This window comes from Canis aureus, chromosome 10 (genome assembly GCF_053574225.1).
Source record: "Canis aureus isolate CA01 chromosome 10, VMU_Caureus_v.1.0, whole genome shotgun sequence".
In the NCBI taxonomy this organism is placed as follows: Eukaryota; Metazoa; Chordata; class Mammalia; order Carnivora; family Canidae; genus Canis; species Canis aureus.
Window position 1 is genome coordinate 57,423,695 of NC_135620.1, and position 25,298 is coordinate 57,448,992.

Sequence of the window (25,298 nt, forward strand, 5' to 3'; positions counted from 1 at the left end):
TGTGGAACACAGAGCCCCTCTCCTACAGAACAATGCTGCTTCCTCGCTGTGGGGCAAAGAGAGGTGTTCTCCCTAAAAAGCCCATTCTTTATTTCAGATTTTAGATTTGGATGATACATAAAGGAAATAGGTCCTATTGGTGAAGATTAGGCTGCCAAAAAAAAGCCCAGTCTGAAAATATTCACTGGCTGTGGGCCTGAGAGCATCCATGAGAGACGGCTGGGAAACAGCTTCCGTCAGTGGTCCTGCCTTCTTCTGGAACTGTGACCTCCAGGCGGGGGAGAGTGAGTTATAGGGTCGCCAACCTCCTGTGTTTGCCGGGTGCCCATAGACTGCTACATGGGTTCTACTCCCCTCACCTCTAACTGTCCATTTGTCCTCAATTGGCTCTAGATCTGAATGGAGGGAAGTATATGTGCTCTTTAAAGAACTGTTACAAACATAGGCTCAACGTGTGACCCTGAGGAATAAAACACTGGATGGCCTTGACTCAACGAAAGTAAAAAATAGTATACAATGTCCATTCTAGGCCCTCTTGACAATATCCCAAACTCAGGGATAGGGAAGAGCTCTGGCTGGTAGACAGGACCCTTGGAGCTAGTCTTGGCTTTGCTGTCACCTCAGCGAGGAGCCCCCAGGGAGTGCCGGCCTCTGCCTGGGCTGGATGGGGAGATCTCTGGGGCCTCCACCTCTTGTTCGATGATTCTGCAATTGGTTTGAAAAGCTGTCCCCCAGGTCCTGGCTCTGCCTGGGGGCCACACATCGCATGGACCCTGCTCCTGGTGGTTCATCAGGGGTGGGGACATGGCACTTGCGGGCTTTGATTCTGCTCTTCTCCAGATAGCCAGCCCTTCCTAGAGGTGATTCCCAGCCAGGTCACTGTCTGTGAGCAGGCCCTAGAGGGTGACTCTCCTGTCACTGGGTGAGGAGCAAGGCTGAGCAGCACCTCTCAGCAGCCCCGAGTAGAGACAGACTTGCATGCTTCCTTGGCCTGAATCGTGCACACACTCTTCTCTGTCTTCATAAACAATATGCCACTGCCATGTTTGGAACAAATTAACATCATTGACCTTTGTTTGGAAATTTTTAACAGGCCAGGGGGACACTGGCCAAATGGCTTGGTAATATAATAACTCTACTAAGGACAGATTTGTTTATCGACTTAGGCAAATGAGGCCAGGGACAAAAGCTAAGTATATAGGGGTGCACAGTCCACATGTAAACACAACAGATTATCTGCACCTAGAACAGACCTTTTTTCCTCCTCTTCTTAGCTAACGTTCCACTGGCCCTTCAGAATCCCAAACTCAGGGATAGAAAAGGAAACTCAGATGCCATCTCCTCCATATAGCCTTCCTAATCTCCCAGGTGGAGCCAAGTGCCCCTCTTCTGAATGCCCTTATCACATATCACATGGGACCACTTGAGGTCTGTGCCCCCTGGACCAGGAGCTCTGTGAGGGCAGGGGTCGCATCGTACCCAGCTCAGCACTCCTCTGTGCCCAATCAGGACCTGGGGCATTAAGAAATGACTCTTAAGGGGCAGCCCGGGTGGCTTAGTGGTTTAGTGCCGCCTTCAGCCTAGGGCCTGATCCTGGAGACCCAGGATCGAGTCCCACATCGGGATCCCTGCATGGTGCCTGCTTCTCCCTCTGCTTGTGTCTCTGCCTCTCTCTCTCTAGGTGTATCTCTATGAATAAATAAATAAAATCTTAAAAAAAAAAAAGAAATGACTTAAGAAATTTCAAAAGCCCAAACCATAGAGGGGGAAAAAAGGAATTTACCTACATCAAAATTAAGACCTTCTGTTCATCAAAGACTTTACGTCTATAGACAAGTGACTGAATGGGAGAAGATATTTGCAAAGCCTAAAGGTAAAAGAGGACTTATATTTAGAGTACTTAAAGAACTCCCACAAATCAACAAGAAAATGACAATACCCTCAAAATAAAAGTGGTCAAAGGATCAAAAAATTCAACAACAAATGGCTGAGAAGCACAGGAAGAAATGCCCAAACTTCATTAGTAATCAAAGAAATAATATTTAAAACTACAATATGATATTAATTTATACCTTTAAACTGGAAAAGACTGAGAGAGCCAGGGGCTGGCAAGTGTTGCTGGGAGGAGGGACACAGGAATCCCCATGCTGGTGGCAGTGGAGATAGGTGTGGGCATTGAAAGAGTCATCTGGCAGATCTTAGGCATGTTCAGCATTCACACACTTTCCCATCCAACAGTTCTACTCCTGGACATTTGTCCTAAAGAAATGCCCAGCTAGGTTCCTAAGGGGACATGTACAACGACACCCACTTTTTGTACAGGAGTTGAAGGCGGCCTGGGTATGTGTCACTGGGAGAGTGGATGAGTGAAGCACAATCAGTGAAAGTTATGGCTCATATGTACAGAGGAACACGGAAGCATCTCCAAAAAACAATGTGCTGAATGGGGAGGGGGAAAAAAGAGAAAGAAATAGAAGAGGATGCACAATCCAGTTGCACTGACAAAAATCAAAATACATGCAGACAAAACAGCAGCCCATGTTTTGTAAGGACATACCAACACAATATACGCATTAAACACTTAGAGTGTTTGCCTTTTGCTGCGGGGTGAGAACAAATGCTGGAAATAAGGGCACAAACAAATGAGAGGGGCTTTCCTGGACCAGTGGTAACAGCATCTCATGAAATGAGGAGAGTGAAATGTGTCCTAAGGAAGCAAGGTCGTACTTTCCTGGAGAAATTCTGGCAGGGGTGGGGGGCAAACCTGGGGTTATGGTCATAAGTGCCCAGGAGAGGAGTAGGAAACCCACGGTTGCCAGGGCCCTTCTCTGTGCTAGTCACCGAACTGTTCTTTGCTTCATGTCATGGAATTCTCACCATCCCTCAAGGCTAAGGAAATGACCCCCTTTAATTTTACTATTTTAAACTGAATGCTGAAATGATGGGTTTAGAGAGATTAAGCCACAGCGCTTAGCTAGTAAGGAAGAGGCATGTCTGCTTTGAAGCTCATATACTTCAAAGCTCATATACATGCCAGGAGGGGAGTTCCCCATCACTGGAGGCATTCAAGCAGAGGTAATGCTGCAAAAGAGAGTCAGGGCTCCCTTCAACATGGAAGTCTATCTACGGCTCAATGAAATACAAGGTCTGCTACATAATTCTCGTCTTTCAGGCTACCTTCTTTGGGTTCTCTGAAAGATAAGCCCTGGGTCATGAAGGCTGGGAAGTGTCAGGGTCAGTCTCCCAGCCTCAAAGAGCTCACATTCGCATGTGTCCTTCCTTTCCTGCTGACACTGAAGCCTGCCAGGGTATCCTGCGGTTTAGCAGCCTATGTCTCCACTCTTAATTATATCAAGTTGAGTGGCAGTCCGACAACCTGGCCTTTCCAGACCACCGGCCAGGGGAAGGGAGCTACACAATACAGGACTTGACAGAAGGCAAAGGATATTAAAAACTGGCCTCAAGCATCTCAAACTAGGGTCAAACTAGCTCTGAAAGTTTTCTAGTAGGTTCTGGGAAATAATCTTCCTGTTTTTATAGGCCCTGGCACTCGGCCAGAGAAATTATGAAGCCCCTTGGGGGGAAGGGACTGTATCTTATTCAACTTGGCTTCCCTCAGAGGACTTGGTAAAGCGCCTGGCAGATGCTCAGGAAATGTGCACTGAATAGAACCGTATCTCTTACCCCAAAGACCAAACGGTAATTAATGTCTGCAAACGGGGAGGACAAGCCTACATTTCACCAGGTACCTTCTGAATGACAATTATGCTGTTGGAGTGATGGAAGACCCCATGCCTTCAAATCAGGTGCTGAAACATGACAGTCCGAAGCCGGAGCCCTTTCTGTCGCACAGACGCCGCGTGGAATTCGAGCACATTATCGCTCGCAGAGGCTCTGACAAGCAGGCCTGATGAAGGCAGGGCCGGGGAGTGAGCGAGCACGCAGATGCTCCCAGCCCCCGAAGAACAGCACAAACAAGGCTCTAATCATGGCTTCACTCAACTTCCTTCCCTGCTGCAAATTCTGAACCCTGTTTAGACTTCGGCAGGAACATGGATTCTTTCTTCTTTTGAGGGAAAAAAGAAGCCAATTCCCTGGTATTCATGCTCATGTCCACGTGATGCAAATCAGCGATGCCTTGGGGTGGTGGGGGGTAGGGGGCAGGCAACTGAACGGGAGTCGAAGGGGTTCGGGCCTTGGCCCCACTGCACCCATGGTGTGAAGCCAACAGGACGCTAATGCCTGCTTCTGACCACATGGGCGTCTCTCAGAATAGCGCCCAAGACAAGAGTGTGAGGGCGTGGAATTGATTTGGGAGGTGGTCCTAGAGCACACTGAAGAGCTGTGGGGAGGGGAGGCAGAGGAGGGAAGGGAGCCAGTAGGGGGGCATTAATGGGCAAGTTTTTCTTCCTTTCTTTCTTTCTTTCTTTCTTTCTTTCTTTCTTTCTTTCTTTCTTTCTTTCTTTTTTCTTCTTTCTTTCTTTCTTTCTTTCTTTCTTTCTTTCTTTCTTTCTTTCTTTCTTTCTTTCTTTCTTCTTTCTTTCTTTCTTCTTTCCTTTCTTTTCAATTTTTTAAGATTTTATTTATTTATTCATGAGAGACACACAGAGAGAGGCAGAGACATAGGCAGAGGGAGAAGCAGGCTTCCTGCGGGGTCCTCCCAGGACCTTGAGATCACAACCTGAGCCAAAGGCAGACACTCAATCACTGAGCCACCCAGCTGCTCCAATGAGCAGGTTTCTGAGTGGGCAACTGAGGCACAACCCCACTGAGGACCCCCTGGAGACGGAGTACAGCATAACTTGCAGTTGCCACACCCAAGAGGAAGGATGGGTGGCTTGTCCTCTGCTTCTCTCTCCTCCCTGGCACCAGGCTATTCCTGGAAGCACCCATTCCCTGGACATCTGGCCTACTCCTTGCACAGGGTAAGGGGTGCAGGTGCTTTTACTGAGGCATTTGTTCTGGACTTGTGGGATGCTCAGGGAATATGGATGTATCACTGACAGCATCTGCCGCCTACCATCTACCATTGTCCTGCTGGGAGCTAAAAGCTTTGGGAACCCTTGAAAACAAAGTAAACAGAGGGAAGCTGAGGGTGAGGAAGATCATTTTTAGGGATCTGAAGAGCCCTCCCTGGATCAAAAATGCCCCCGTCTCAAGAGGGGCCATGGGGCTAACCATGGTACATTATTTTAGAACAGATCTGTTTATCCAGCACTCCTAAGTTTACTAACTAGGTAGTTTCTCCAGCCTGAAACAACGAGCACCATCTTGAATTAGCTTCAGCTTCCACTGTCAAGGCTCACTGCTGGTTGCCAGACAAGTCACCGGAAACCTTAAGTAAATGAAGATGTTCTTAAATTTCTACAAGTCCTCTCACCAACAAATCCAGTAAGCGTTACCAAGAGACAGCCAGGAGCCAGGCATCACAGCAATAATGTGACGAGCTTCCCAGCACTTGAGACTCTATAGAGCAAAATCTCATTTGGCCCCTTCCTCAGCCCTGGGGGTTGGGCAGGGCTGGCATTCATGCCATCCTCATTTTCCAGAGGATTAAACCGAGGCTTAGGGAGACGAAGTGACTTGCCCAAGGTTACACTGTTCCTAGGTTTCAAAGCAAGGATTTGAACCCAGGTCTTTGGCCTCCAGATTAATTCAATAAACTTGTACTGGAGGCCCTGAGTGCCAGGCATTTGAGCTACCCTACAGCCTTGGAATCAAAAAGTGCAGGACCATGGCTTCTTGGCTTCCCTTTTAGCCCTCTTCTCAAAACTGCCTCCCATTTCTAACTCATTTGCGTTTCAGTTTTGCAAAGGAATTAACAGAGCCTCCTACAAAATGATTCCTTTACGGTAGATAAAAGAGTTCCGAAGGCCCCAGGAACTAGGCTTGGAAACAGCATCTTGTGAGGTCTTCAGAGGAAGGGTGGGAGGGGCCAGCATTGAGATCAGGTTAGTGAGCTCTGAGACAGCCTGGGTGTGAATCTTGAAGCAGCCCCTGCAAGGGGAGCCCCCCTTTGGGGTTGACTGTCTGTGAGCCAGCTCTGCTGTGAGCCCTGCTGTTCTCTGTGCCCTCTAAAGAGAGGGCAGGAGGTGAGGGAGAGAGAAGCAGACTGAGAGAGATGGTGTGAAGGACACAGCAGAAAACAACATGGTGGTTCTATTTAGAGGCTTTCTGAAAGGCCAGTGGCACGAGGCAATTCTCAGGGTCAGTCCTAGGAAGTCCCCAGAAAAGAGAGTCTGGACCAGCCCATAGAAGGGAAGGTATGATGAGTCAGGGCCTCAGGGCAAGTCCCTTCCCCTGTTTGGGCCTCAGTTTCCTCTCTGTGAAATGAAATGATAACCACGCACCCTCCCAGGCCAGTGGTCAGCCTATTCAGTAATTCAAAGCCCCTCCATCTTGGCAGACGATGCACCTCTGAGACCCTTTACATTTGGAAAAATAACTCTTGTGCTGACATGAACATGCCCTCAGCATTCCAGTGGCTCATCTCAGTCCCCAAAATAACACAGAAGCCCTCTGTCGACAGGATCAATGTTTGATTTAAAAACATATAAAGGGCAGTACATGCCGGCCCAGCTCTGATGTGCCCTAAAAATGGGGCACTATTGTGGTGAAGGGAAAACACTCAGGTGCAGGTGTGCATAGGAGTCCAAGGAAGAAGCTGAGGTCCAGTCTCAGCTCTGCCACTAACCATCTTGTGTCCCTGGGGAGAACACCTCCCTGCCCTGGGCCCCACTTTCCCATTTATACCAGGAGATAATGGAATGGGATCATCTCTAAGACCCTGCCCCATCTGACATCCTATATATGGCTAAGTGTGGGGAGAAGCTATAAAGGGCAGGCAGACATAAAGGCACCTGGGGGGTTTCAACACACCAATAAAATCTGGATTTGCCTCAGACAAGTGTCACAGTGCTAACCATAATTGCTACTGCTTGCTGAGCAAGAAATATATGCATGTATTGCTCTGAGTTATCTCATTGAGTTCTTCCCACGTTCCAAGAAGGTATGCAGGATTATTTTCCTATTTTACAGATGAGGACTTCACACTGGTGAAGTTACTTGCCTAATGTGCTATGTTGACTTGAGTTAAGGGGGGTCAGACCCCGGCCCTCCCTCCCCCCTCCGAACTACCATTTGCTCCATTGCTTTCCTTATAAATCTCTAAAACCAGTCCCTAGAGCTGGTGTCTAATCCTAACATTAAAAACAAAAAACAAAACAAAAAAAAAGGGCAATAAAATTGGCACGCACTTGTAGCTGTGATCGGCCAATCAATATTTTATAAAATATTCTCCTAGAATGATATAATTTGAGAACTGGAAATGTGACAAGAGAATTTAGTTACAATCACTCAAAAGAAAAAAAAAGTCAGTATCTTTGCCAAGATGCTTACTTGGTTCAACCAATGAAGAAGCAAAACTTAACAAATGGGAAAATAATTACATTTGCCGAAAATTACATCTTTTGTGCATGCCAGAGAGCTGACATGCGTTTCAATTACCTGCCACGGGAAGACGAATGGGTAAATCTACAAGATTGCATTACGGAGCCACAGTACCGAACACCTCTCCTCATTGATCTAAATCCGGTGGGATTTGTCTGAATGAACCCGAATAACTTGATTTCATTTCTTGCCTTCGCCTGGATGACTTTGGGATCTGATGCAGAAGGCACTGCTCTTGTTTCTGGATTTTCTAGAAATATCCGGAGGCCAAAAACACTGCAGTGAAGAATGGCACATCTAGTGGTTTCGGCTAACAACCCTGCTGATCTCTGTACTGGGCTACAAGGGGGTGCCTACCTGGGAAGAAAGCCCCCTCTCCTCACAGATGCCCTGTGGGCTCTGACAAGCCCCTGTCCTCCTCTATTTCCACCTGGTCACTTGAGGAACCTACTGGAAGGTAGGTTCCTGAGCCCCTTCCTTCCAACGTGGATAACAGAAAAGCCCGACAAGTGACCTGGTTTCTTAAAAAAATTAAGGACCCGTTACAAGCACGTGGGAGATAATTATGGGTTAAAAGAAATTAAAGAGGAATATCAACCAGCCATTGTGTGGATTCTCCCACAAATTGTAAAGACATGTTGGAGATAATCAAAGGATCAAAGTGAAAGGATATTAAGCATCATTGTTAAACGCTTTAGGTGGGGTAATAGTATCATGGTTATGTTTTGAAAAGTCCTTATCTAGTAGGAATGCATACTGCAGTATTTATAGATTGAAATGAGATAATGTCTGGGAGCTGTTTTAAACATTACAGAAAAAAAAGAGTTCAGCGGGTGAGTAAAGATAAAGCAAGATTGGCAAAATGTTGATGGTTGAAGCCAGGTGATGGGTACATGGGGCTTATTATGTGATTCCTCTCAACTTGAGGGTCTGTTTGAAAATTTCTATAATCAAACACAAAAGCAATGCAAGCTTTCTCAGAATGTTGGAAGGGACTGAACCCCCTCCCTGTACTTCCATGAGCCTCTGAGAGTCATGTGGGGAGACCGGATAGCCTGAGACGTCATGTGGTTGACAAAAATATTCTATATAAGTTGAAACTAATGTTTTCACAGAGAAGTGTTTTCTATTGACTCTGCTTTCTCTTATCTGGAACATCACACTTTCATTTCTTTTGATGTATTTTATTGCAGAAACACAACATCCCCAAATGCAGAATTCATCAAGTACAAAGAATAAGCATCAGAAAGCCTACCTTGAAATTGAGTAAATTTAATGGTCCCCATTCTCTCCCCATTCCGGAACACAACTTGACCCTAAAAACAAAATGAAACAAACAAGAACAAAAGAGAAATGCCACGTTAGCTTAAACACTCCTGATCTCAAATGAAATTCATTAATTGTACACTATGATATTAGTATTGGAAAAAAAATAGGTCCCTGTGGGGCTGCAGATGCAAAATTAAACTAGCTGTTTTAAAGCTGGTTGTGACTATTTGGCTCATCTGAGGAATGAATAAGGAAATCAATAAGGGAATGAACACAGGTGAATTAAAGCTGAGATGTGCATCATCATTATCATCATGATTATCCACAAAATCCACCAATGTGTCCTGTGCTATCCTGGGTCAAGGTCTTCCATGGTGCTGGAGGGATGGAGGCAGAGATGAGGCCCACAGAGCCTGGCCCTGACTCTGCTCTTGGGTCCTACCCATTAAGATGTGTGGCTCTGCTGAGGCTGTTTGGTGTGAGGACCAGAAGGGGACTGGAGGTCAGTTAGGATTTCTTATTACAGGCAGAGAATGTTTTTGTAAGTTCTTCCTGAGTGGTGACATCAGCTGCAATTATAAATGGGCTATGGGGCAGCACAAAATGAAGCTTCTTGAGCCAGTGAGACCTGCCTAGTGTCACAGGCAGCTGAGCATCCCTCATTAAGGACCCCGGGGGCTACAAACAGTATCATCTGCTGCATCTGCCTTGCTGGCTGATCCTGGGCTTCCATATGCTGGGTTAAATAAATCGGGAACATAAAAAGGGGGTGTGGTCTCTCCTGGCTAATACAGGACCCATAGACATTCTAAAACCGTATAAAGAAATCGACACATTGTATCAATGAATCTTTTTGGCAAGCTTGAGTGGAAAGGGGGATGATCCTCATTTTACAGATCAAGAAACTGAGACCAAGAGAGGTGATGTGCTCTATACTAGGTCACTGCAAACGAGGCTGCTGGGAGCCAAATCCGAGTTTGATTTTAATGCTCATGCCATTTCACTGCAGCCTGTTGCTCCTCATCCAGAAATAAATTCCTTCCTCTCATTCCATTAATGTGCAATTAGGAAAAGCAATGGTCTTAAAGGGACACTGCTTTACCCTCACTATGCTCTTGCATCATCAGGTCATGGCACAGACGATACTTTGGATCCCACTCAATTCTCAGGACAAAGCGCCAGGAGGTATCTTCCCTTGGTGGAAACCCAAAGTCTGAGGCCCTGTGGCTTTTCGAACAAATCGAATCACTCAACCTGTTCTCAGAATGAGAAACACCTCCTAAGGCCACTTTGACACCTTTTTGAAATCCTGTAGACAGCTGCAAGTGGTATTGGTTAGAAACTAATGCCCACCGAATTCCATATTCAGGTGACGGCAAGCAATTCCCGGGAGTGTGAAAACACTTCAGCGTAAGGTGAGATGGGAGCTGTGATTTTATTTCTAGGGATGATTGAAAAACACGGAACATCTTCTGAAATGCTCACTTTTATGCAAATAGAGCACTTTGCTGGGAAAGATGCAGACATGGTGGACAAGGAGGGCATTTCCTGGTTTGATTTCTTGGAGATCTAATTTGCCCATCCCCTCCAAGCTCTGAAGAACTCCAAAGATTTCTAGATATAAAACGGGGACAAGTTCTGCAGAATATTTATTAAATTATAAAGTTTATGAAATGGTCTTCGAAGCTGGATGGAATGACACTGGATTGGAGTATGAGGTGGGGAATGAGATCCTCTCTTTACTTTGTAAACAAAACAAATTAGTCCATCTTTAAAGTAAGAGCTGTCACATTTTATTTTCCTCACAATAACTATTTTTATTAACAGCAGCTCCTTAGTCTCTCAGGTAATGCAGTGAAAGGAGGCCAGAGTCTGAGTATCACAAACCTGGCTTCAGTGCTCCCTTGGGCAAATTCCCACGCACCTGAGTTATGGACCTCACGCAGCTCCTGACCTACAGCGGGCACTCAGTAAATGGCAGTAGTAATTTTTATTTTAAAAAAATCTAATAGGGCAGCCCGGGTGGCTCAACGGTTTAGCACCGCCTTCAGCCCAGGGCCTGATCCTGGAGTCCTGGGATCGAGTCCCACATCGGGCTCCCTGCATGGAGCCTGCTTCTCCCTCTGCCTGTGTCTCTGCCTCTCTCTCTCTCTCTCTCTCTTTCTCTCTCTCTCTCTGTCTCATGAATAAATAAAAAAAAATCTTAAAAAAAATCTAATAGCAGAGAACTGAAATAAAAAAGATTTTAAGCACCAGGAAGCTTTCCAACCCTTGGGAAGAGATTTTCCATATCACATGGTTTCATCGGGCATAGGGATAAACTGTTGGGTCCTTGCCCACGGCGTCCTCACCTCTCAGAGACATCAGGCCCCAAGTGACTGAGTTCTCAAACCAAATGAGCCGCCACTGCTTCACTGGTGGAGCCTGGTGAGGGGGCAGGCAGGTGGACAGGGCCAGGTCACACCCCCATGACAGGGCTCTGGAGGTGATTTTAAGTGCAGGGAAGAGCCCCGGGGAAGGGGGAGAAGGTTGAGCAAAGCAGTACTATGATCTGATATAAGATTCGAGAAGATGGCTCTGGGTACTGGATGGAGAAGGGATGATAGAGTGGAAACAAAGACCCAGAGAACCTGGGGGCTTTGGCAGCCATAATGCTGGTGTGAGGGGGCAGCGGCTCAGGCAAGGGTGGTGGCTGGATTCTCTCTCTTGCCAGCTCAGATGGCACCACCAAGGTGGCTGGGCACTGTGGCCTGGACAATAGTGGGCTTCCACCCTACCCCCGCCCTTCATCTGCTGGACACTGCAGTGAGCTGCCCCAGTGCCCCCTTCGGACAGAGGCACTCACCTTCCCCAGCCGCCAAGGTGCCTGGCACCCAAATGGAGCTGTGCCAGTGATGGTTATGCCCCCTCCCTGGGGGCAGCCGATATCCAATAGTCGCAAAGGGACATTGCCTCAATTCAGGACAAACATGAAGGGCCATGGGATCCAGAGGTCTCCGTGGGATGACTGAGGCCAGGGTTACAGCTGCATTACTTCACTTGTCCCTTGGCCACATCCCGCGTCCCTCCCTCCCTCCCAGGTTTTATTCCTGAGAGCCCTCCCTGACAGATTTCCTGTCTGCAAATCTTTGTCTCAGAATGTTTCCTGGGCAACCCCACCTAAGACCCTGCCATCAAAGGTCACTGGCACTATGCCGTCCTTGCAACCTGAAGGAGCCTGCGTGAGAAGGTGGTGGGAACAGAGCCGACGGATCCCAAGTGTCGCCCAGGCTTCAGCCTCACTGTGGCCTGGCATTTCAGCCAGGGAAGCGGGCTGGCTTGGCTTTCTTAAACCCCAGCTTGAGCGGGGATTTGTCTTGCTCCTCTCCCCACACACGTATTCTTTATGTATACAGGGTGCTCCTTAAGCTCTTCCGTGTGCGATCCCAGGGCTGAGGATCATCACGTGCACCCGAGACCCATCCAAAGGAGGCGCCAAATTCTGAAGCTGGAGTCTGGTAGCTCTGGCTGGCGTGGTGGCCGAGTTCTGTCTGCGGGCTCACAGTCCACACCCGCTCTTCTCCACACTCCTCTGTGTTGCAGGGCCCAAAGTCCAGAAACCACATTTCCCACCATCCCCTGCCAGCTGGTTTCCATTTAGGTTCTGCTAATGAGAAGCATTCATGGGAGATTAGAAAGTACGCATAAGGGAAAAGCTATTTTTTTTTTTCTGCTTTGGCTGTAGCAGCAGGAGTTCTGAGTGCCTGCAGGTGTCCATGGGCTCAGCAGGCCCCCCACTGTCAGTGTGGGGGGCTCTGAGCTGACTGCTCGGTGGCCAGTGGTGGGGTCCCCCCAGCAGCAGGATCAGCAGTGGCAGGAGCCTTACAGGCCAGTGTCCTTGGGTCCCCATTATTTTATTTGCATTCCTAATCTGCTCTGGGGTCATTCTTGTAAAGTCCTCGGAAGTTAGAATCCATTATCCATCAGCATGCTGTCTAGAAGACAGAAATCACTTCATGCATTTCAGAGGCAGCGGCGACACCATTTCCCTTTTTGTTCCTGCAGCCCAAGGGGCTTGGTTGTTTCTGTAAATACTCATCTCCCGTGATAGCACCTTCCTCTATTGCTCCTCCGCCCTTTTCCCCAACGTTGTAACCAGTTCCCTGTATTAAAGCTCCTTCTGAAATGCCTGAAGTGGTTTCTGTTTTCTTGACGGCATGCTGATTGATAATGGATTCTAACTTCTGAGGAGTTTATAAAGAATGACCACGGAGCAGATCTGGAATGCAAATAAAATAATGGAAGTAAAGCTGCCAAGTGGATAATTTATAAGGAACTTTTTTTTTTCCCCCTGAAAAGAGATGTTGCTAATGTCAAAGAAGGCAGTCTGTTTCATAAAAGGCGATCCAAACAAACAGCTCAGGCTGAATCAGGAGCAATAAACCTGTGTTTCTTTGTCGAAGAAATCTTCAGAATGCACAGGAAAACACACGGAAAAAACATACGCTTCAGCATTCACCAGTCAAGAGCCAACACGGCCCCCGGCCTGACCCCACATCGTCATGGAGTGCTTCTGAGTGTCAATTCTCCTCTTTGAAAAATAGGAAGTGCGGTACCTACTTGTCAGGATGGTTTGTGAGAATTAAAGAAGGTATTTGTGAAGAAGGCATAACCCAGAGCTGCCTTGGACAAAGGGTAACTCATAATTCCTCCAGGTAATCCTGGTTAGCAGCATTTCACCTGGCGTCAGCTCAGAATCCCCAGGAAAATCAGTGGAGAGTGAGATGTTCACTTAGGATTCCAGCAGCCTACTCTTAGAAAAATTGTTTCCATTATTCATCTTTAATGTTTCACTACTAAGTAGCAGTACGATCTATTCCAATAGCAGTTTATGAATTGTATGGGTGAAGCCCTACTTGGAACTTTTTTTTTTTTTTTTTTTTTTGGCTCTTTCAATTTCACAGAGGAGGACAGGAATGGATGCCTTAGTCCCAAACATGATCTGATTTCAGGCTAGAGCTGGAGGCTGGACCAAATGAAGACTTGCTCATTTCATCCTGATTGGAAGGAACCCTGGGCCCACTGAGGGACACAGTGTCTTAGATCATGGCACATTTAGGGAAGGATTTCCGTCTTTAATATGACCGCAAGTGCACAGTTGTCTTTGGCAGTCGTCTTTGTCTCTGGAAGGTGTGAGCATGCATGCTCATCTGTGTGTTTGGTTTGTGCTGTAGGGAAACAAGATCTACCCTGACATGTTACACAGGCAGGGAAATCTCTCAGGAGATGGAAGTTGAAGGGTGACAGGAGCCCCTGGTCGGCACACTGCTATCTATGTAGATGATCCAAGCCCACCTTGGACTGTTCTGCTACCAGCCCTCCGAACAGCACAAGGCTGGTCTCAAATAAATAATGAGGACTTGGAGAAAACACTGGGGTTTGAATGCTGGTTAGATTTTCTCATCAATGAGACCCTCATTATGTTGGCTAGAAGAAGAAGAAGAAGAAGAAGAAGAAGAAGAAGAAGAAGAAGAAGAAGAAGCAGAAGCAGCCTTCTGTTTTCCAAGGGAGGGCAAGACGTAAAAGAGAAATATCAAACAATTGTGTATGTCTACCCACATGTTCTACAAAAGTGAAAAATATTTTTTCTGCCTGTGCCTTAGGCTAAATTAAGTCATATTTTGCACACTACTTAAAATATTTTCTTACATGAAAATGCTTTTGATAGGCCTAAGTCTGGAGAAAATTTTGATGTATCCATTGAGTTTGGAGCAGTGGGTTTGCAGCAAATTAAGAGGAGGGAGGATGGAAGGTGTGGCAAGCCCCAATGCCACCCTTCTATTAGTGCGTAGTAAATGGAGAGGCATCTTTCTGAGAGACTGTGATCAGATGGCCTAAAGGGTTCCAATGGTCACCAGCCACAAAGCAGAGTGGTGGCCTAAGGCAGGGCTGGATGCAACGGAGGGGAGAGATGAAGAGAAGATGGTGGGGTGGATGGGCCAAGAGAGGTGGATCAACTCCTCTTTCCTTCTAGTCGTAATACAAGAGTCAGCCTTGTTTAGAACAGCAAAATCTCAGAAATGAATGATAGGTCCATAAAGTAGGGCAAGAGCCATGTAAAATAGACATGTGATGAAACATGATACATACATTCAACCAACCAGCCCTGTTGAGCACCTAACACGTGTTGGGCACATCCTGGGCAGGCACCAGATAAAGGGTGAGCAAAGTGAACATGGTCCTAGATTGCACGGAGCTTGTAGTCTGGTGGGAGATGCAGACATAAATACATAACTACAACCTATAATATGTGATATGAAGGAAAAGAACAGAGTGCTACGAGAGTGAACTATGACAAAAACCTAATGTAGACTATAAGTAAGAAGGGCTTTTCTAAGGAGGTGTAATTTGCACCGAGATCTGAGTTAGCTAAGAGTGTGGGAGAGAGGGTCCTGGGAAGAGGGATTGCACTGTGCAAAGTTTCCCAGGCAGGAGAGAGATTGGGAAGCCAGAGAGCGAAAGATCCCAGTGGAGCTGAAAGAGGTCACTAGGGGGGAAATGAGCATGGAATGTGATTGGTAAGGTGCACATGTGCAAGCTCATGTTGAACCTTACAGGCCGTATCAAGGATGCTGCACTTAATTCTGAATGCAAAGGAAGCCACTGAAGGGTTTTAAACAAGGGGTGACTTAAACTTAATCATACACACTTGAGCATTCTATTATAAAAATTACAAAAGATTGAACAAAGTGATTTCTGATTGTGCCAGATGCTGGCTGGTGGGTTACCAAATCCATTTCCCTCTCCTCTGGAGCACATGTTTCCAGCCACCTTTATAGGTTGGGTGTGGCCATGTGACAACTCCAGCCAATGGAATGTAGGTAGAAGTCCCACAAGACCCTTCCTGCTCCTTCACTTCCCCCATCTGCCAACTAGATTCATAGGGTCTTTCAGTGAACTCTGAGGCACAAGGCACAGATATGGAAGAGTCTGGGTCCATGAGTCATCGTGAGGAAAGAATTTCTACCAACCAGACACATTTCACTTTGGACTCTGCACATGGGAAACATCAATTATTACTGTGTTGACCCACTAAGACTCTGAGATGTCTTTGTTACATCAGCTAGTGTTACTTATCCTAACTGATACCATAAGTAGAGAAGGGCAAAAATAATATTTACAGTACACTCACAATTATGCAAAAATCACTCCCACAAATAAAAATGTTAAAGCTGGTTGGTTTTTAGGTTGTGTGATTATGGCTTTTTCTTCTTTTTATCCTATCAATATTTTCCAATATCTTATAATGAGTATGTATTATTTTCCTAACAGAGAAACTTTATTAAAAACTTTTTTTGAAAAGATGTTATAAGAAGGCATTTTTTTTAACAAGCAAAAATAGCAACATCATCACCAACAAAATAATACTCCCTCTTGGAATAGATTAATTTTTACTGACAGCTTCTAGTTTTCGTGAGTAAGAGCCAGAGATCTGTGCAAGCATAAGCACATTTCCCCCTCCGCTTAGAAGAATGGAAAGAGCCATGAGCAAGGGGTCTTCTGAACACATAGATGCAAGCTGTGCTTTGCTGTTTTCTAGGAAGGGTACCTGGGATGAATCCTTTCTCAACTCTGTTCTCTGGTTTTCCACTGCAGAACTCTCAGAGATGACACCCTTCAAGTTAATTTTAGCTCTGCTGAAATATTTTTGTACATTATCTGAGATTTTTTTTTCCTGGGGTTGTTCTTCACTAATCAATTCTCAACAGCAACCCCAATGCAGTGCACCGTGTGTTACCATTATGTCTGGTTTACAGATGAGGCAACAAAGGCAGTGAAAGAAGAAATTTGCCTGGGGTCATGTGACTAGTGGGCAGAACCGGGATTCATCCCAGATGCGTCTGACTTCAACCTTCTGTTTCTAACCACATGCCACCCTGCCTTCTTGTGCAAGAACCACTCACTGATGGGAGAATGAGCTCTTTGAAGGGGATCAGAGTGAGACCCAAACAGCCTTCGTGGAGGGGGGGAGCAGGGGTAGAGTAGGAGGTAGGTGGAGGAGGAAGGAAGGTAGCTAGTCAGGGATGTGCTGATAAATGTTTAACAATGGGCTCTTTGGGTAGGAGGGGAAAGGACCCTGGGGGGCAGTGTTTGAGAATTTCCATATTGTAATACTCCTACCAAGGCAGATTTCCAGCTATCTACCATTTAACACCTGGCTCATCAATTCTTGATCATTTTACAAGTAGCTCTTGGCTCTCTTGGGAGCTTGTAGGATCTGGCTCCAGTATATTGGTGGCCAAGCCAGTCCTCTTGGGCTTCCATAGTAAAAAAATGCGAGGAAGAATGCAAAATACTTAGTTTTCACCTGCACAAGGGTTGGGTGAGACTCTCTTCTGAGAAATGGGGAAAGGGACTTCATATCAGAGAGGGAAGAGCTGGCAAGAAGGGGCTTGTGCTGGTTGCCTAATATTGTCTCAGCTCTCAAAACTGTACTGCTCCACTCTGCTCTGAACCAAGAGAGATGAGGAGCCCAAGGCAGAGGAGGTGGTTATCATGAAGATCCAAAGGTTATCACAGGTTGGGAGATCCAGACACCTCTGCAAGCTATTGGTACTGGGGTCTGTGTCCCCTGGGCTGAATCATGTTTGCTAAGACCATTTCTGCACAATTAAGCCAGAAAGAGTTTTGTTCGGGGCTCTAGCTCTAGTCTTGTCACAAACACCTGTGTGCTCCTAATTATGTTCCTTCCTCTCTCTGGGTCTCAGTTTCCTCACAGAAAATGAGGGAGCAGTTGCCATATGCCGTGTTTGTTGAGTGCTCTCTCTGGGACAGGCCATGTTTATGCTAGACCCTGGGGAAATGCATGATTAAGCCAAACTCCTAGTCTTCTAGAAGCTCCCAGTCTAATGAAGGTGACAGGCAAAAAAAGAAGTAGTTACAAGGCAGTGTGACAGGTGATAGGAGGGGGTGGGCATAGAGGTATGAGCACATAAGGAAGAGCACTCTCTCAAGGAAGGGCTTGGAGGGAACAGGAAAGAATGAGTGTCAGTTAGCTAGGCAAAGAAGATGAGAGGAATGTTCCAAACAGAGGGAAAAGCACATGCAAAGGCCTAAAGGCAAAAAGAGAGCTTGGCTCTATGAAGAGCCAGAAGGAAAGGCAAGGTGGCTGGTGAGTGATATGCAAGTGGTAAGGATGTTGGTGGAGGCAAGGAAGGCAAGAATCATATCAGGTAGGGCTTTGGACCTCATGTTGCAAGTAGGGGCCACAGAAGGGCAGGAGGTAACATGTCCAATGTCCTCTTTAAAAAGAAGGAAATCGGGATCCCTGGGTGGCGCAGCGGTTTAGCGCCTGCCTCTGGCCCAGGGCACAATCCTGGAGACCCGGGATCAAATCCCACGTCGGGCCCCTGGTGCATGGAGCCTGCTTCTCCCTCTGCCTGTGTCTCTGCCTCTCTCTCTCTCTCTGTGTGTGACTATCATAAATAAATAAAAAGAAAAAATAAAAAGAAGGAAATCCTGTCATTTGTGACAACATGGATAGACCTGGAGGTCATCATGCTTGGTGAAATAAGAAGGACACAGAGAGACAAATACTGCCTGGCATCACTTATGTGTGTAGAATCTACAATAGTCAAACTCACAGAAGCAGAGAGGAGAATGGGGATTGCCAGGAGCTGGAGGGAGAGAGAAATGGGGAGATGTTGGTCAAAGGGTATAAACTTTCAGTTACACAGCATGAATAAGCTCTGGGGGAGCTAATGTACAGCATGGAGGCTCTAGGTAACAATACTGTACTGTCAACTTGCAAAGCGTTAAGAGGGTGGATCTTAAGTGTTCTCACTACAAGAAAGCAAGAAAGAGAGAAAGAGAAAATGAGAAAATGAAAACTGTGTGAGGTGATGGCTATGTTAATTAGCTTGATGGTTGCGACCATTTCACAATAAATATGTATATCAAATCATCAAGGAGTATCCCTTAAATACATATAAATCCTATTTATCAAGTATGCCTCAATAAAGCTGAATAAAAAAGCTATTCTGGTGCTGTACCTTCATTAGACTGGAAAATGGGTGGGCATGAGGGGAGACTGAGTGCAAGGAGGCCAGTTGGAAGCTACTGTGGAATCCAAATGAGAGAGGAGGATGACATGCCCGGAGAGGAGTCCATAATTCACAGGATGGGAAGGAGGTGAAATCCACAGGGCTTAGAGATGCCCCATTTGAGAGCTGTGGAAGGTGGAGAAGTAAAGAATGGCTTTCTGCTTTGGCAGACAGATGGTGGTGCCCTTACCTGCGTAGCCTGCAGCGGGGAGATGCCCTGACCAGTGAGTGGGGTCTTTGCCCAGCTTCCGGGGTGGCCAGTTGAGCTTTACAGCTCTAAAGCCACACATCATGAGACCCTCCTCCAGACCTTTTGCCCCCACCCACTGCTCCTCTTCTTTCCTGATCATTTGCAGATGCAAGCATCCCCATGATTAGAAATATTTAATTTTGCTTTACTGTATGTTCTATTTTTGTTAAATAGATTAGTCTCCACCAGGAAAACCAAATTGCTGACCAGTCGACCTGAAAGTCTGAGATAGGCAATTTGCAATCTGTTGGAATCTTCACTTTAAGCCAGAGTGGGATGCAGGCTGGCCTGGGGCTGGGGTGGGGGTGGTGTGGGGAGGGGGAGGTGGCGAGGGAGGTCTCAAACAAGGCAGCTGGTACTACAGCAGTCCAGGTGCCAGGCCAGAGGGCTCAGCCTGCAGGGTGGCCAGGCTGAGCGAGAGAGATGCGCAGCAGAGGAATGGTACAGGAAAAATGGGCAGGGCTGTGGGGGTCCTGGGAAGTCAGGAAGGGCCCTGTGCTGGGAGGTGGGCCACCTGGCTTCTAGTCTGGGGCCCCCTCATCACTTCAGTGGTGGTCTCCTGGCCTGTAAGGAGCTAGAGTTTGTATTACCTGACAGCTGAGCCCAGAATCCCTCTCAAGAGGAAATGATCTTGGTGTAGGAAGATCTTGATTAGCCTCCTGGGTGGAAGGTAAGAACCTCAGCAGGAGGAATAGGAGGGAGCTATCTTCTCTGCAAAGAAGGCCCAAAGAAGGGCAGGAGGCCCGGTGAGACCCCAGCAAGGGAAGCGGAAGGTGGGGAGGCCGGCGGAGCATGAACTGGGTCAGGCGTAAGCAACGTCCAACTTGAAGTCATCAAATGACATTGCGTGGTGCAAATCCCCTCCGCCTGGCCCCCAAGTCTTCCCTGGGACCCCTCACAAGCCCTTATAAAAGAGGCTGGCTCTCAGGTCTGTGCGGTTTTGTGTTGCGTGGCTGCTGTAACGGAGGAGGGGTCTGCATTCCCTACATGGACCAAGGGGGCCCAGGTCTGAGGAAAACATCAGGGATCTGGGATGGTCTGAATCCTAAATGAACTCAGCTCAAGCGGAACCACGAGAGCGCAAGTCCGCAGGAATGTGAAGAAATCCTGAGGTTGGTCGTGCTCATCCCTGAACTGAGAGATGGAGCTTCCTGAGAACCTTTCCAAGCTCCCAATGGCTGACATCAAGTTACACAGAGAGGCTGGGGGGGGGGGGGGCGGGGGGGGAGCAGGAGGCTCTCTAAATCTTGAGTGTGCCTTGGTTTCTCCATCTGTACAACAGTCTGGGTGTGAGTCTACATCTGTCAATGGGTATGTAAGTTGAAGTGTATGTCACATGAGGGCATATGTATGCGGCAGGGCAAGGGCAAGGCGTACTGATGTGACTGTCTCCCAGGCTTCTCCCAGCCTCAGTGGCCCTCAGCTCTTAATCCCAATGAGTCACCAGTCCCACCTTCCACCTCGGCAACAGCGGACTGGACTGGCAGGAAGGTGTCCTGGCATGCCTGATTGAGAACCCATTCTCCCTCTTGGCTCAGCTTCCCCGTTAGAAACCCAGATGGCTCCATATGGGGGTTGGGGACTATTCACTTGGCTTCATGGGCTAAGCCTAAAAATCTTCCATCAATTAAAAAATCTTCCATCAATTCTCCCGGGAAGGAAACAAAGAGACAGGCATCAGCAGGGGAAAAATCTGAGAGGGAGGGAAGGGCGGCTATTGGCAGCCCTGCCTACTGAGGTGGTCTCAGGCTGAGGAGGGTCAGGAGGCTACTTCTAGCAGCAGAAACCAGAAGGGAGGCTGAGAAATGCCAGGAGTGGACTTGAAACAAACGCAGTGGGTGTCTGAAGCTGTTTTCAGGCTGGAGTGAGGCCAGTGGAAGCTCAGAAAGATAAATCTAGGAATCTTTTTGCATAAAAAGGGTTCTCTCTTCCCTCTTGCCTCTGGTGTGGGCTTGAGGGGTCCTTCACTCCCAACCACAGGGGGTCTTCTAAGACCGTTGCTTGACTTATGGACCCAGCTGGTGAATTTAAGTCTCAATTTCCTATATTGATAGGATTTGCACTGGGTTTATAGCTGTTGAACACCGTGCAGTGGGCGTTTATTTTTCTTGCTCACCACTTAATCCCCTTTGAATGATAATAGTACCCCGATTTTAATTTAGAGATGATGTTGCCAGGGGCTGTGATAGCCACATTCTAAGATGGCCCCAGTGATTCTCACCCACTGGTATTCACACCCTGTAAAGTCCCCTCCCACACTGAATAGGGCTGGTCTGTGTAACCAGTAGGATATTAAAAAATGGCAGTGTGTGACTTCCAGAACTAGACCATACAAAGACACTGAAGCTTCAGCCTTGCTTTCTTTTGGATCACTCATGCTGGTGGAAACCAGTCACCATATGATGAGGATACCCAAGCAGCCCTATGGAGAAGTCCATGTGGTGAGGACCTGAGTCCTTCTGCCAATAGCCACCATTAATTTGCCAGTCATGTCAGTGGGCCATCTTGGAAACAAATCTCCAGCTCCAGTAAGTCTTAGGATGACTGCAGTCCCATCTGGCCTGCAATTACTTATATTAAAAAGCCTAAGCCAGAACCTTCCAGCTAAGTCATTCCCTAATTCCTGACCCACAGAAGCTATGTGAGATAATAAATCTTTATTGTTGCTTTCAGCTACTATACTTTGGGATAATTTGCTATGAAGCAACAGATAACAAATACAAGGTCACAGGAAGTAAGAGAATTCACCCTGCATGGTTCAAAGGAAGACACTTAATTAAGGACTACTACAGAGTGAGGGAGCAGATTATGGGAACAGACAAAAGACAGTGCTGTGCCCATAGACTAGCAATGGCAGGAGCTGTTATATGCCTCAGAGCAGAGGAGCAAGGGAAGAAATAGTGTCCTCAGAGCTTTATAAGAGTGGAGACACAAAGAAGATCCATAGCTTTGAGGAGGGCACATTTATTTCAAGAGATACAGCACTAAAGCAAGGTTGGGGGCTGCACCCTGACCTCTCTCTCTCTCTCTTCCAATCTCCTGCCTATACTTCCCATTGGCTAAATCTACCCAGAAGCCTGAGGACAAGGGGTCCTGGGTGACGCTGACCATAAGAAAAGCTTCCCAGGGCACAGAGAAGGGCAGAGAATGGATATGTTGGAGGAGTGAGAAGAGAGAAGAGCCAACTGAGACCCACCTGGCCGCACTCTGAGGTGAAGAAGTTCTAGGAAACTTACTCTATGTAGAGCTGAATCACATGACTTAGACTAAGCCATTAAGTGTGGTGCTCTGCTTATAGTGATTGGTTCAGGGACCGGTACGTGACTCAAGCCAGCCAATCAAGGCAAAAGGGACTCACTTCCAGGGATTTTTTTGTTGGCATTGCTGCAGGAACGAGCCTCCTCTTTTGCTGGACGTGGTACAGTGATGATGGGATCCAGAAGTAATGTGCATTGGCTGAGCATGGAGCTGGCACAGGAGAAAGCAGCCCCTGGGATGGAGAGATGGAGAAGCCTCATCCTGGACTTCACTGTTATCTTTGAGTGAGGACGGTTTTCTTTTACTTGCAGAAGAGTCCTGAAGGCACGCTCTCATCCAGAGAGCCCTGATGATCCTCATAGCAGCTCTTTGGGGTAGGCTGGGCAGAGATCATTAATCCCATTTTACACATGGAGAAAACGAGGTTCCGTTCTCTTTATCACTTGGCAGCTGGCTCATTTAAATTCATCATTAAGTTCACTATACTAGCCTAGGTTTTCAGAATATATTTTGTCCTCACGTTATATGACTGTAGATTTCAGGGGCCTTGCTGTGTATATGCCTGTTATCAAAAGCTGCTTCAAACCCTCTTTAGAAGTAGGTGGCACTCAATTATTAATTTTAATCAAACAAGCAAACAGGTCATGGTGGTTAGGAAGGTTTTCCAAGGTCACACATCTTTCAGGGGCGGGATCTGAGACTGGAAGGCAGAGCTGATGCAGGTCCCCAGGCCCCTTCTTGTCCCAAATGGGAAATGTCCTCCTTTCAGTACTTTTTTTTCTCATACTTTCCTCTTCTTCCTGCTTCTCCGATACTCCTGGGAGTGCAGTGGGAAGGCTGGTCATGGACAGGGGTGTGCTCAAGGCTAGCCTGCTAAGGACAGGCCAGTTGCTCCATGGTGCCCTACAAGTTTGGAGCCACGCAGGGGCACTTTTCAGTCTGGTAGAGGAGGCAAGAAAGAAAACATCTCCTGACAACTGAGTTAGCCAAAGACCTTTCAGGGCTTACTGAGACCAATGAGATCTGGCCTCTGATTTCTCTGATGGTGTGTCTCTGCCTCTCCCCTCACTGACACGTTTGAGCTATACTGGCCTCCTCACACTTCCCACACACTCCAGCTTCTTTGCCTGCTTGATAATTTTGACCAGATATCAGACCATCATTGGGTGCTAGATATTTCTGAATATTCCTTTAAATATTCTTAAGCTTTGTCCAGGACATAGCTAAGTTAGTTGAAATGAGTTTGACCCCTATGAGGCTTGCTTCTAAGCCTTATTAGGTGAGATCAGAGCCACCTTTAGTCTAGGGTTGATTTTACCCTTACTACTGTGACAATAGCCTTCTGAGTCTCTCCTTGTGCATTATGAAGTTGTTCCACCCTGGCTGGTGAGAAGAGAAAAGATTCCTGGCCTTGCATGAGCTCTGAGGATCCTCTGCTGGTGCATTCCCAGGTCTCAGGTGTTTCCTTACTCCATCAGCAGGTGCCAGTGAGCCCACAGCTGAAGACTTGAGGCAGCCCCTTGCAGCTCTCAGCTGCCCTCCCCTCTTCATGTAGCTCTTTCCTCTGCTACTCTGCCACAAATTCTAGCCTTCCTAGTCTCTCTTCATTCAAATTTTCAACTGTCTCAATTCAGATTATCAGCTTGGTGGGCCACAGGGGTATGTCTGGGCCACCCTTCCTGTGCCGTGGCCTGGCAACTCTCCAGGTAGTAAGCTGGACAATCATAAGGCTCACGTGCTTTGTGTCCCTTCTCTTAGGGATCACTCTCCTCTCCTGTCTGTAGTCTGGAGTTGGAAAACTGTTGTTTCACATGATTTGACTGTTTTTTTTTTTTTTTTTTTTTTTTTTAGTTGCTTAAGGCAAGAGGATAAATCTAGTCCCTGTTACTCCTCCATCTTGGCTGGGATTAGAAGCTCCTCCTACCCCAAGTGCTCCAGACACTGTCACCGATGCTTCCATGCTGGTGTCCACCTGCCTGGGTCACTTCTCCCCTAGTCATGGCACAGCTCCTCCTTGCCCCACCTTCCTAGGGAGGCCTCCTCTGGCTATCCTGTTTAAAACTTCTCTCTGCTTCCCCTCCACTGGTGCCATTGCCAATTCTCCTTCCTTTCCTGCATATTCTTTCTTTTTTCTTCTTTAAATAGCAACTGCTGCCTTCTCACATACTATATAATTTACTTACTTAATATGTCGATTATTGACTCTCTCCTTGCACTAGGTTGTAAACTCTTTGAAGGAAGGGATTTCAGTTTGTTTGGTTCACTACTGTCTTCCTGGCTTCCAGTACAGTGCTTGGCTCACGGTAAGTTCTCAAAAATCACTCTTTGAATAAATCCATGGTTGAGAAGATGATAATAAGAAAAAAAAAAAAAACCAAAAGACCCCAATAACCCAGAAGTGCAGCTGCAAAGGTTGAAAATTTGATGTGTGTGTGGGAGAGTAGCTAATATCCCTCTGTGTAAAGAGCAGCATGAGAGAAATAGCTGGAAGCACAGGTTATGACTGGAGGTGAGCTCCTAAAATGCCAGGCTCTATCCTGTAGGCAGTGTGGAGCCATGGAAGGCCTTTAATGAGGAATAACACGGTCACAGATTATTTAAGAAGAATAATCTGGTGAGTGTAAAAGTGAGAGCCAGAATAAATGAGTGGCAGAGGAGGGAGAGAAGAGAGTGCTTGGGAGTTCAGAGAGTCAGCAGAGCTCAGCAGGTGGAGGGAGGAGTTGAGATGATACCTGTAGAGATTTGTCTGCAGAAATATGGCTGGTGTGACAGTGCAAACTTAGGTTCCAAAGAATTCCACCGAGGGAGGTGGGGGAGTGGATAAGAGTGTAAAAAACAAAACAAAACAAAACAAAACAAAAACCCAAACCAAGGGTATTAGAGGTGACTAACATCAGGCCTGAAACCCTCTTATGAACCAAGGCACAGTTGTCACTTCCCACCTCGTGAGCCTGGGCATGCCACAAGGCCTCTTGAACTGGGTTGCCTCT

The 25,298-nt window shown here is 47.0% G+C and overlaps 1 protein-coding gene across 1 annotated transcript in view; it reads right to left on the reverse strand.

Annotated features, from left to right (window-relative positions):
- The window catches only part of GABBR2 (gamma-aminobutyric acid type B receptor subunit 2), a 355,033-nt gene that overhangs the window by 97,070 nt on the left and 232,665 nt on the right, over positions 1–25,298 (reverse strand). Inside the window, exon 8 of the mRNA XM_077912663.1 lies at positions 8,705–8,765. Coding sequence (XP_077768789.1) covers positions 8,705–8,765 — 61 coding nt within the window. The remainder of the gene's footprint in view (positions 1–8,704; positions 8,766–25,298) is intronic.